Source organism: Exophiala dermatitidis (genome assembly GCF_000230625.1).
Source record: "Exophiala dermatitidis NIH/UT8656 unplaced genomic scaffold supercont1.3, whole genome shotgun sequence".
Lineage (NCBI taxonomy): Eukaryota > Fungi > Ascomycota > Eurotiomycetes > Chaetothyriales > Herpotrichiellaceae > Exophiala > Exophiala dermatitidis.
In genome coordinates this window covers 3,226,856-3,238,590 of record NW_008751648.1, presented here as the reverse complement: position 1 = coordinate 3,238,590, position 11,735 = coordinate 3,226,856, and the positions used below count along the sequence as shown (strand labels likewise).

General features: G+C 53.8%; 5 protein-coding genes across 6 annotated transcripts; 4 read left to right on the top strand and 1 right to left on the bottom strand.

Moving 5' to 3' along the window:
- Window positions 1-255: 255 nt before the first annotated feature.
- On the top strand, window positions 256-828 carry HMPREF1120_04177 (uncharacterized protein; the record flags this gene model as incomplete). Its single annotated transcript, XM_009158287.1, has 1 exon — window positions 256-828. The coding sequence occupies one exon, from the start codon at window positions 256-258 to the stop codon at window positions 826-828; it is 573 nt and encodes a 190-aa protein (XP_009156535.1).
- Window positions 829-934: 106 nt separating this feature from the next.
- HMPREF1120_04176 (uncharacterized protein) lies at window positions 935-2,167 on the top strand (the record flags this gene model as incomplete). Its single annotated transcript, XM_009158286.1, has 3 exons — window positions 935-1,024; window positions 1,186-1,617; window positions 1,682-2,167. 3 exons carry the CDS (start codon window positions 935-937, stop codon window positions 2,165-2,167), a joined length of 1,008 nt encoding a protein of 335 aa, XP_009156534.1.
- On the bottom strand, window positions 1,027-6,819 carry HMPREF1120_04174 (uncharacterized protein). The gene is made up of 3 exons (XM_009158283.1): window positions 4,827-6,819; window positions 3,852-4,777; window positions 1,027-3,696 (listed from the first exon to the last, which is right to left on the bottom strand). The coding sequence occupies exons 1-3, from the start codon at window positions 5,200-5,202 to the stop codon at window positions 3,685-3,687; spliced, it is 1,314 nt and encodes a 437-aa protein (XP_009156531.1). The 5' UTR covers window positions 5,203-6,819; the 3' UTR covers window positions 1,027-3,684.
- Window positions 6,102-6,786, top strand: HMPREF1120_04175. 2 transcript variants are annotated; one of them, XM_009158285.1, is made up of 2 exons: window positions 6,102-6,573; window positions 6,651-6,786. In XM_009158285.1, the coding sequence occupies exon 1, from the start codon at window positions 6,175-6,177 to the stop codon at window positions 6,529-6,531; it is 357 nt and encodes a 118-aa protein (XP_009156533.1). In that variant the 5' UTR covers window positions 6,102-6,174; the 3' UTR covers window positions 6,532-6,573; window positions 6,651-6,786. The 2 variants fall into 2 exon arrangements, with proteins under 2 accessions (XP_009156533.1, XP_009156532.1); XM_009158284.1 differs by having other exon boundaries at window positions 6,102-6,786.
- A 1,005-nt stretch (window positions 6,820-7,824) lies between the features above and the next one.
- HMPREF1120_04173 (uncharacterized protein) lies at window positions 7,825-11,601 on the top strand. The gene has a single exon (XM_009158282.1). It carries the CDS (start codon window positions 9,703-9,705, stop codon window positions 11,014-11,016), a length of 1,314 nt encoding a protein of 437 aa, XP_009156530.1. The 5' UTR covers window positions 7,825-9,702; the 3' UTR covers window positions 11,017-11,601.
- The last annotated feature ends 134 nt before the right edge of the window (window positions 11,602-11,735 follow it).

Sequence of the window (11,735 nt, the reverse complement as noted above, 5' to 3'; positions counted from 1 at the left end):
CTGTCTCTGCTTCTCTCGTTCGAAGATGACCAACACGCATGTTAGTTCGTTCGCCCTCAAGACTCATACTTCACCACAAACGAAGCTGTGAGCGTCAGCCAACGAAGGCCTTGTCCAGTAAGCTATATAAACCTCACTCCTACCTCCTACGGTGCCACCTCTCTCTTCCATATCGCCCACAGTTGAGATATCAGCACCCAACCCAGTCAGCATTGACGAAGAACCAGACTCTTACGAGGACAGGCACAAAATCGAATGGGTAACCGCCCATCAAGGCAGATTGATCCTGGAGACGTGAGAATCGAAACAACATACTACTATCCCGACCCATCAGGCTCTGGCGGAAGAGTCTACGTCAACCGAACTCGATCGCAACCGACAAGGGGAAGAAACGGTTCTGGAAGACGCGGCACGGCCCATCGCGAACATATCCCGTGGTCACGGGAAGGCGAAATCCTTGAACGTGTGCTCGACGGCGACGGTCCATCCCCAGCACTCCGACGCTTCCTCGCTTACGAGCCACAGGATCCTCGTCGAGTGAGATCGGACGGATCGGTCGTATACATGGAGAACTTTGATCCTTTTAGCCGCAACGGGCACCGCCCTAGACGGCGTATCACCTATACCGATGACGAGGGCTGGACATATTACCTTCACGACAACGACATCGGCAAAAACGCAATGAGAATGCGAAGCACAAGCCCAACGCGCGGTCTCCGCCCTGGAGATACATACTACGACCGGCCCGATTCGAGAGGATACCGACCGATGAGAGTCTACGATCCCACGCGAGACCTCGACCCAAGTGGACCAGGCAGGGGCATTTAGGAAGTGCCTCGGTCATATGGTAGACCATTCGGACCATATGCCGGTATTTTTGTCCCGGAGCCTCCTCCAGCTGTAAGGGAGGAGGGTGACGGAAACGGCAGTGACAATGGCAATGGCGACGAGGATAAAGCCAGCGCTGATGGTAGTCCTGCTGGTGGCACAGGCACAGGCACTGGCACTGGCACTGGCACTGACGGTGCGAATGATGACAAGGACGATGGCCCAACATCTACCGTGAATCCAGGTGCAGGACCAGACTGTCAACCTTCCGTTACACAAACCACTGTTTCCACCAACACCTATTACCCTTGCGGTCTGTATATGTGGGATCCTGAGCAGTTCCCATCTTCTGGTTAGGTACCGGGAGACGGCAACGGCGACGAGCATACACCACGGACCGCGTATGGATATAGCTATGCCTATGTCCATCCTATCACGACCACATCCGGCCTTGCATCTTTAGCACCATTGCCATTGCCACCTTCAACGTTTACTGCTGCTGCTGCTGCTGCTGCTGCTGCTGCTGCTGCTGGTGATGGTGATGGTGATGGTGGTAGTACCAGTCATTATGCAGACTCATCGCCATCTATCACCCTTTTCAACAACCACCACACTGATGCCCCTACCCATACTCCTATCAATAAATATACCCGCAGATACAAATACAGCTTCGACGCCACCAACGACAGCGACGACGACGACGACGACGACGACGACGGCTACTATACAACTCACATCCGCCGCACCACATACTACTCCCCCCGATCCAACCGGTCCAGCCTCTGCGAGGTTTTAAACCCGGACAACCGCAGCTCCCAGCCTCTCCGTATCCCCCGACTCGCGTACGTTGAAGGGGCCAACAACTACTCCTACTCCGTTGAATCTCGGACTCGAGTCGACCCAGATGATGACCATCATCATCGGTCCCATCATGACCATCATCATCGTCGCCATTCTCATCGTTCTCATCGTTCCCACCACCACGACCGTGACCGCGACCATGACCATCATCGTGACCGAGATCGACACCACGACTCCACCAGACATCGCGACAGAGACGATCGCCACGACGACCGCCACGAGGAAAGACGAATTCCGATCGAATACCGAACCGTCAGAACCGGCGGCGATGCAGATGCCCGTCGGCGCAGAAACACAGGCGGAAGAGCCCCCCGTGTCAACAGAGAGACTGCTGTATCGAGGTGGCTCGATGATGATGACGATGATGATGATGACCGCAGATATAGGGAATCTGCGTACGATCATGGAGGACATCGACGCGAGGGCGATGGACATCATCATCAGAGACGGATTAGTTGGCGGAGGGAACTGTTGTTGACGGATGGAAGGGAGAGACATGATTATCGTCGCGATGATGACGATGATGATGGCTACTGACTGATTGCTCGTTGATGAGTTGTGAATTTGAGTGGTTTACCGATGGCATCCATTGTAAGGTAAATCATCTACTCGAGTCATATTTAATCCGGTCGAGCTGGTGAATATGGCCTGAACTGCCCTCACTCGGGCGACTTTTGCCCACTTGGGGCTGAATGATGAACAATCTGTACGATGACGTAGAACCAACAATAAATGATTTGAATCCAAGGCCAAGAGAGAACTTTGTCTGTCCTGATTTCGAAACTAAACCCCTAACCTAGAAAGAAAACACATACGTCTTACTGATACAACGCGGAAGCTCCAATCATCGTCGATTTCATTTAATTCATGCATTCGTTTTCTTCCTCTTCGCCACGACTGTGATATATCAAACGAACGTACGTCTATCTGAAGCTCCAGATGGGAGGCAGGCACACTGTAGCCTGTCAAACTAAATCATCAAGTCATGTCATGTCATTTCGTGGCCCATCCGCCTCCAATATCCCAACTGTCTTATTGGTGTAGATGGGATTGAACTCAAGTGGCGCCGAAAAGAGACGGAAACAAAAACAAAAGCAATGGGCAGGGGGCGCAGTTTAGAAAATCAAATTGTTTGTTTGTCATAATTCGATTCACATCTGGCCAAAGTTCGTCACAACTTCAAAATGTTCGGCCGTGTCGGGTCGTTATAAACATTCAAGGTTCGAGTGCCTCAAAAAGATCGTTCGTGGGAGTCTGGTAGGATTGCAATTGTCGTTGAAAGCAGAGCAGATTTTCATTCATGACCTTTCATTACAGCATCATCATCAATGCGTGTCTGTCCTTGGAACACCATTTGGAGGAGGTGGAGGTGGTTGCGGACCTCCCATCGGAGGAGGCGGTGGCGGCGACGGGACATAATTTGCGGGAACATACTGCGGTTGATGTGACACCGCAGTATAAGGATTGTCATCTGAATAGTGAATCGGTGGCTCATGGCTGTAAGGGCCACCAGTGTATGGCGGACCGGTGGCATGGTACCCGCCATACGGGTCGATAGAGTGTGGTCGATAGGGATCATAGGTTGCCGTGGGTAGATTCGGCATGCTGCCGGAAAACACACCGCCATCAGCATGATGTTGTTGAGCCGCGAGCATGGCTAGTTTGCGTCTTCTGGCCTCTCGTTTGGCTCGATGCCGGGCCTTTTTCTCCTTATCTTCCTGCATTTGCTTGTGATGTTCCAGGACTTCCTTCCATTCGCCATAGGCCCCCTTGAGACCGAGGGCGGCGATACCGATACTGGCCGCGTCCTGCAATCTTGCCTTGTTCTTTTCAACCCTCGCCTTTTCCGGACTGATCTCGCCTTCCCGCAGGGCTTTCCTCCGAGCTTCTCTCTTTTCCATGCTCTCCCAGACATTGTGCGCAGCGTGGATGGTGGCCACGGTCGCAAGACCCCCGGTAAGCAAAGCTTTCTTGCGACTTTTCTTTTGCTGCTTCTCATCGTCGGAACTGGAGCCGAGGTCAGAATCCGAGTCTGTTTCGGGATCACCGGTATGACGTGGTCCATAATCAAGTTCGTAGCCAGGAACCGACCCTCTGGGTAGACTCATGGAACGGGACCCGCTTGGGAAATGACCATTATGCTGGGGTTGAAAGGTGCTTACATCTCTGGAATCACTGTATCCGTATCCATATCCTCCGTTGCGGCCACCATCATAGTAATCATCGTCATCAGAATAGCGCCTAGTGCGCGAGCGAGATCGCCGACGCTCCGGGTCGACCTTGTCAGCCGTGTCTTTGAATCCCAAGGCTGCTAGGCCTTTGGCCGCCAGACCCGAAACGCTCTGGCTTCGTTTGCGACGTGGAGGGCTTGGGCTGTCTCCGCTGTCATAGGAGGAGTCTCGAGATCGAGCACGGCCACGCGACCGAGACCTGACATGATCGTAGACCTTCTTCGCCGTAGCTGCCACAACACCGCCGGCAGCCAGGTCACCCAGTCCACCTCGGGATTGACTGCGCCCACGACGACTGTCAGGGCTACCAGTCCGACCGCGAGATTTCGACCGAGGCCCGTTGATGACACGGTTGGCAGCCAAACCGGCGATAGCAGATCCGACAATGTCGCGTTTAGCATGATGGTCAGGATCTCTCTTGTCCGAAATCAAGCCGTCCACGCCTCCAGCAGCAAGTGCGGCAGTCAGGACTCGTTTGCCCTTTTCGCCCCCCCAGCCGCCAGGTTCTTTTCGAGCGCGAAACGCTTCACTGGCGCCGGCAAGAACAGCGGCCTTGATCGCTTGCGAGACCTGCTCACTTCTGACTTTGCTCTTGTTCCGGCGACCGGATCTGTCTGACGACGACCTTCGGCTACCGGCTCGACTGCGGCTCCGGCGACGAGAGACCCGATCGCTAGAGACGGATCTGGACCTTGCTCGGTCGCGATTCTTGCCGAGCACGGCTGCAGCAACACCTCCCAAGCCGAGAGAGCCCAAGACCTCTTCCGTGGTCGATTTCCTGCGCTCTCTTCTGGGAGGGGTGCGGCTGCGGCTGCGCGAGGAATAGTCCGAGTCAGAGTCGCGGCGTCTCGAGCGGCCTGTGATGAGGTTAGAAGGGTTCAATATAGAACGACACAGGCGACTTACGTCGATCATCATATTTCCGACTGGTGCGCTTGCTCACATAGGTATCGTCGTCATCGTCGCCGCGTCGTCTGCGAGAAGTGTACGAACGGTCGTCGAAGCGATCATCATACCAACGGTCATCGGTTGATCGTGCACGGATGGGGCGGTGGCCGCTTCTGCGCACGGTCGTTTCCCGATAGAGAGCAGCGCCGCGATCACCCGGAGCGAAGTCTCGGCTGACTTCCTCGACCGAAGATGAACTATCATCCCGCCGTTTCACAATGCGAGTATCTCGAACATCCTGGTCGTAGACAGTGCCATCGTAATAATCATCTCTTCTTGATCGTTCGCGAGTGCTCCTCGGACGGCGAGACCGATCGTCGTCGTAATAGGACATCGTTGTCGACGGAGGGGCAAGTCAGGTCGAGTCAAAGTGATGCTATGAAGCGATACGTAGCCCAGCGGAAACTGGAGCCACGGAAGGGTCGGGTCGTAGCGGTCGCAATGCGGCGAACAGCCTGACTTTAAAGCAATTGTTGTATGGGTGAAGACGGTTGAAGGCTTGAAAGGTCGACGATGATTCTTGTAACGACGTTGAGTGAGCGACGATTAGACAGCTTGGCAGTCTGCAAGGACGCCTTTTGGTGGGTGGCCTGCAACAAGATGCAGCAGTAGAGTGAATGCGAGGTTTTGCAGTAGTGGTGGTCAATATGGCGGTGGCTGGTTGACCGGAGAGGAAAATACCGGGCAGTGCCAGCAAAGCGCAAGACTTGGTGGGCGGCTACGTAATGCTTCGTTGTGATCAACCTGCAGTAAGATTGGTTGCGAACTCTCTCACTACCGGCGGCGGCAGGCAGCAACAGCGCCTTGTCGATATATGTACTGAAATGGACGTAAGGGCAACTACCTAGGCAACCTCGTCGACGACCTCTTCAATGATAGCGACCTGAAGTGAGGAGAAATATCAAGAAGTCGAGACGAGAGACGTTGCAAGACTGCCGTGATAGCGGTGAGATGGAACACGGCGCAGCACTGCAGCAGAGCGCAGGGCACGTTGCATGACGAGGCAAACTCGAGCCCTACAACGAACGGTACATGTATGGCAGCACTGCAGTTGTCAGCCATTACTAGTATTGCAGACAAGGCGGCGGTGGCTGAGGCACCCAACAGACCCCTCAGCGGCAGCTGCTTGCCGCGTACAAAGTGTGGCCATGCACATCCTTGCAAGTAGTGGCTGATGTCTGCACACAAGTTCCAATTCCAGTTCTAGTTCTCACACCGGTATGGAGTCTCATCTGCTTGCTTCTGCAATCTGAGAACAGGGATGCCTGGTTCTAGCTGCGTGGTGAAACTTGAATGAGGCGTGAGCATGACAACCCTACGCCTTGTGCGGATCAAGAGCTTGCAAGTATCGGCACTGCCTTGCTCCCAGAGTGCTGTTTCCAGCAATCCTAGGAGTAGGACTCGGACGTTCAGCCCGAGCGCTTGGCCACAAGGTATTCAGGCTTCCCTGAAACTGTTTGAACCTTTTTCGCTGGCCAATATGGCAGAGTACCGGGATCGACAAGCGAAGACGTCGTATAATGGACATGGAAGTCGGCATCGGTCTGCAGTCAACTTGCACCAGGTAGGCGCCGTTCTTAAAGGTCTTGATAACGGCATTTCGCTCAACCCTAGTACCTACCTAAGGTATGTCTATCAGTTACAGCTGGACGGGTTCTCATAGTATGGGCTGGCAATTTGAAGGGTCCAAATAGCTCAGGTACAGGTAAGTATTAGCGAACGCGAGGCTGATGCCCTGCGCTTCAATCGCCACACTTTAAGTTGATCTGCCGCCGCTGTTAGAATATCCGGGTTGGTTCAGCTGCAAGACAAGACCCTGAAAGCCCTGTCCCCCACACGTGGAATTTCGGCGAGCAAGGAGATCCGGAATGCATCAGGGGCAAGAAAGCATGTCCCTCGATATTCAGGGACAATCATGTCACTAAGATTGTTTTTCTGTCGTGCAATGCCCGCCGCGAGTAAACAACCAACAAGGTTCACCATGACCGTTGCGGGTGGTGTCCGCCTTATGATCAGTGCGGTATCCAGACTCGCCGAATGCACGTCGGCAAAGCACAAAACCCCCTTGACCACTACAGTTTGGCCTGTGTAAGAAAGGGCCAACTACTCCCACCTAGCTGACTCCTACTTTCACAATCGTCGTGATCGGTAAGTCAGCGCTGCGATGTCGTGCTGTCGTCGCACAGTTCGTGCTCGGTTCAAGTCAAGCTGCAGCTCAGACCATCAGGCCACACTCTGAAGTCGTCGCAGGGGAAATACAGCATTGTAGTCCACAGTCTGTCCAGGACGTCTATGTTTACACCAGGCTAATCTGGGTAACTGTAAGAAGGAATTCTACTGGCGGAAGAGTGCCGGAAGTACACGGAAAAACAGATGCGGAGGAAAAAGTGAGACTTGCACTGCCATGGCAATCAATGGTTGGAGCCATGGAAGCGAGGCTACACTCAACAGAGGTGTATAGTGCACGATAGGTACTAGCAGTTGTAGTGGTCGTTGCGGCTAGTAGCGGCCTTGGTTTTTGTTTCGAGGGGAGTGGTGAAAGTGGTGCGACAACAGAACGCGGAATGCCATGGCCGATAGACGCAGCGGTGGGAACTTCCAGTCAGGGACCAGTTCGCGGCTGCAGCTGTTAGCCCGTCATTTAGCAGCGCCTGTAGCGGCAAGTCAAGAAACACAGGGAGCGCCCGTCAGCCGTGGGATCGTGATGCAGCGCCCACTTGTGGGGAGCCAAAACCTGACTGTGAGCTTCTGCCCAAGAATCCATTCTGGACCTCGATCGAGCGTTTGGGCCTGGATCGGATTTTGGAGCCTGATCTGCCGTAGAGTGATGTCAGGTGGAGAGCAAGGCCCGGTGACGTCGGTCGAGGCGCGCCAGGATGTCTTCTCCGTGTATTTGCTGCGAGGGAAGTTGTTGACAGGCGGCCGACTGTGATAGATTTTGTAGGATTTAGATGGCTGTAATCTCTGCTTTGGATATTGAACAAGATCTGATCGTGCCAACACAATATTGAAGAGCAGTTGCGAGCACCGCCGTTAGCAGTGGTGTCTGTGGCTGTCCCTGTCCTGTCCCTGACTCAGCACAGCCCCCCGCAGCCCCGTTATCGACAATGGGACCCCAGCGGTAATTAAATACGACAGACTCCTGACCCATCCCTCTGCAAAACCTAAAACAGCGTGTCTGGCCCTGTCATTACACGCGGGCCAGGGCAAAAAAGAGGGTCGCAGCCGTAACCCAAGGGTCACCTACAGGCGCCCAGATCGCGATTTGGTGGTGTATCGGTCGATCCGGTCTGGTACGGGTACCCAAGTAGCACCTCTGGGCGCAACTCATGTTTTTGCTGAAGCCGGCGAGTCCCTGTTGATCTCGATCCCTGAGAGCAGTTGTCTGGTCATCAATTTTTTAGGTGGTTCTGTATACACGCTCCGGATAGACAATCGAGATCTCGGTGTGAGAGAGATCTTGGTTTTCGTCTAGATAGAACTATTGGTCCGGATGCATTGCCTGTCTCCTATGGCAATCCAAGATACACCTACCTACCCGGGCAAGCAGTACTGTATGTACTCAGGATTGTTCCTGGAAAAGATATCCGGCGTGGAATACTTGTGCTGCGCGGACTGCTCGGGTCAACCGCAGGGTCTGACCCCCAGGACTCTGTCAGGGCGGTCAGACACAAGGACAGCCTGCAGGTCTGCAAGGCGTCCGTTGTTAGGAACAATGATTTTTTAGCAGGCTGTATTCCAGCTTAACTGGAAGTGTGTGCAGCTCAAACAGCCACGACTCGTGGTCCAGGGCCCGTCGGCGCATGGATACGAGTAGCGCAGCGCCGTGGCCGACTCTGCTCAAGCCACTGGCACTGGCTCTGGCTCTGGCGGTGTCTGGCCCCTGGAGCTGCCCTGCCCTGCCCTGCCCTGCCCTGCAAATCCCTGTGGCTCGTCGGCTTCAATCCTCGATCGTCGATTGCGTTTGAAGTGTCGTCCAAGCAGCTGGAACTGCGGGCCTGCCTAATCTTCCATGACACACCGTCTTGTTCCCCTCTCCACCATTCAGAGCCACTGCTGTCCCCTTTTAGCCTCACCAGTGCTCTCCCTGGCGGACGACGAGCAGAGAAACCCGCCTGACAAGCCGCGTGGAGGATACCCATCTTTTTCTTGCTTCAAGCAGCCACAGTACCGCCAGGGAGCCTAAGGGAGCGTCCTAAGCCCTTCCATACCGTCCCGGCCTGCGCACGCGCCTGCTCCCGCGTCAAATGCCATTCTGAACATTTCCATCCATCGATCCCCCGATCTGCTGGCCCTCTGCCTCCACCTACGCACCACCCAGCTGCCGCGAAGGAAAAAGGGCCACTCGACTTCCTGCTGTGCCTCAAAAGGACCCCTTCCCTCTCCTCCATTGACCGTTCCTCAATCCTGAGTCCTGATTCTCTCTTTTTCCGAATCCTCCAAACACCTGTTCAAGGGTCCTCTGGCTACAAAGCTCCTCCGTCCGCTGATCACTTCTGTCCCTGTCTATCCTCTCTCGCTGTATACCCAAATAGCCAATACCCCAAAACCAGGCTTACCATTACTCGTCGCCGACCCGCCTCATCGTCTTGCCAGTTGGTCTTGGTGTCTACCATTGACCGCGCCGGCCACAAACAACCTCGTACGCTGGACTTGCTCTCTTGTTGAAGCTCTACATCAACGCCGCCTTTCAACCGTCCAACATATTCAATCCAAGCTGCTTCAGCTCTCCCGGAACGTCCAGCAGATTTGCTTGATGATTCCGTAGTTATATCCTCCCACTCATCACTCTACTATTGTTTGGTCCAGCAGCCTGTCCGCTGGCGCGAGGTGGATGCGTCAAACAATGGATGTTCAGACACAACCTAGAGGAGCACGTATCTTCTCCATCTTGAACGATAACGACTGTCCTTCATTCTACATCCCTCCTCGACAGTCATCTCCGGCTCCGTCATCGTCAGCCGCCTCCAGCTCTTCTCCCTCGAGTTCTCCTCGACAACAGAGGGGGGAGAGGCCGAGTCTTCTGCGCCAGGCACAGTACAGCCGGACCTCGTCCTTTTCCTCGGTCGGCTCTCCTCCTCTCCTTCGCCAGTCGTCCTCCTCGTCCAAATCCTCCAGCTCGAGCATGGACTCTCCTTCTCCGAATACTCCGTCATACAACTACATGGACAACAATGTCCTGCCATATGATCCCTTGCTTCGGCAAGACATGGTCGGCCCCTACCCTTCTCCTAGCACCATCACTCCATTTTTGGAGCAACAGTTGATGATCTCTGCCAACATGCCAGATCAGTTTTCGGCCAAACAGATGCATCTCGGTGCACCAAATCAATATCCGCTTGTGCCTGGACCCATTCACTCTGCACCCACCCAAATCCCTCCGACCTCGTCAGTCAATGGGTCTGTACTGCCTTCCGTCAACACGGCTATCCCAAATGTGCAAAACAAGACTTCTCCAACCGCGAACTCTGGTGCTCCTCCTGCAAAGAAGAACAAATATCCTTGTCCATACGCGCAGTCACACAACTGTCAGGCAACATTCACCACCTCGGGACATGCGGCTCGCCATGGAAAGAAGCATACGGGAGAAAAGGGCGTGCATTGCCCCATCTGCAACAAGGCTTTCACGCGCAAGGACAACATGAAGCAGCATGAACGTACGCATAAGAACTCTTCACCAGGCAACAACAGTGGGGATTCGGCACGCCGGAGCAAGGCTGCCATCACCAAAGAAGCACAAAAGAACAAACAGACCAAAACTGCCGAGACCATGGCTTCCAACACGAGTCGACGGTCGAGCCTGATTCAGTCGCCTCTCTCTGAATCGACCTCCCTGGCTCCGACGGCTATTGAGACGCCTCTCGACGCCGAACAGAACAATTTCTATCCCGAACCACAACAAATGATGATGCCCATCCAGAACATGCAGGACGGCGTGTCTCCCAACTCTCTCTACCCATCATTGACCGATGATGTGCTTTTGGCCAATAACACTGGCTTACCTCAAATTTCTCCGAACAAACCCAATGGCAATGACCTTGATAACAATGGTTTGATGCCGCCACCCCTTGTCCGAGGGTTTTCCGACCTTGATACATTGGCGCAGGCCGCCGAAAGCTTCGACCCATATTATCAACAGACCATGTAATACTTTTTGGCTATCAGCAACAAACTCTTTTAATCAACAACGACTTTTTTGGCACGATGACGTCTACGAAAAACGAAGAGACCGAAGGGCGGCACATTTGTTTCATTCCGTCTTGCAGAGCGTTGGCGTTGGCTGGCGGCAGCGTACTTGGCTTTTGAGCGTTTTGTTCCCCCAGCAATAGGGGGTTTATCACTTGGTGGAGACGTTGGGGAAGAGTGACAACGAACACGAATTGTCTCTATAATGTTTGCCAGAACTTGAATCCTGTTTTGAGCGCACTTTGCAAGAGATACCCCATATACACGGCGGGGTTGGCGAATTGTTTTTGTTGGTTTGTTCATCTTGATGCCGACGGTGTCCTTGGACAGCTCGGGAGGTGGGATTGGGAGAGAATGGGAGTCCTCTTCCCGCCCGAAATAAGCAATGGATATATGATACCCGAGAATCGTACTTTTGTCTATGTCCATCCTAATAATAGGCTTCGTCCCCCCTTCGTCGTATGAAACTACGTTTGTTCAATGAATTGTCCAGTTGATCCGCGGCTTCAGTCGGAGTTATTCGGTGAATAGGTATCGATGCCAGAAGAGAGAGCTGATGCGTGTTTTTGCATTGTAGGAAGACAAGCCTATATAGTATCTGAATGGCAGTATCCGAACAGAGAGGGACACGGTAGTAATATGTTGTAGCGACGTCAATTGAGAGAGCCCAGCGAAATTCGG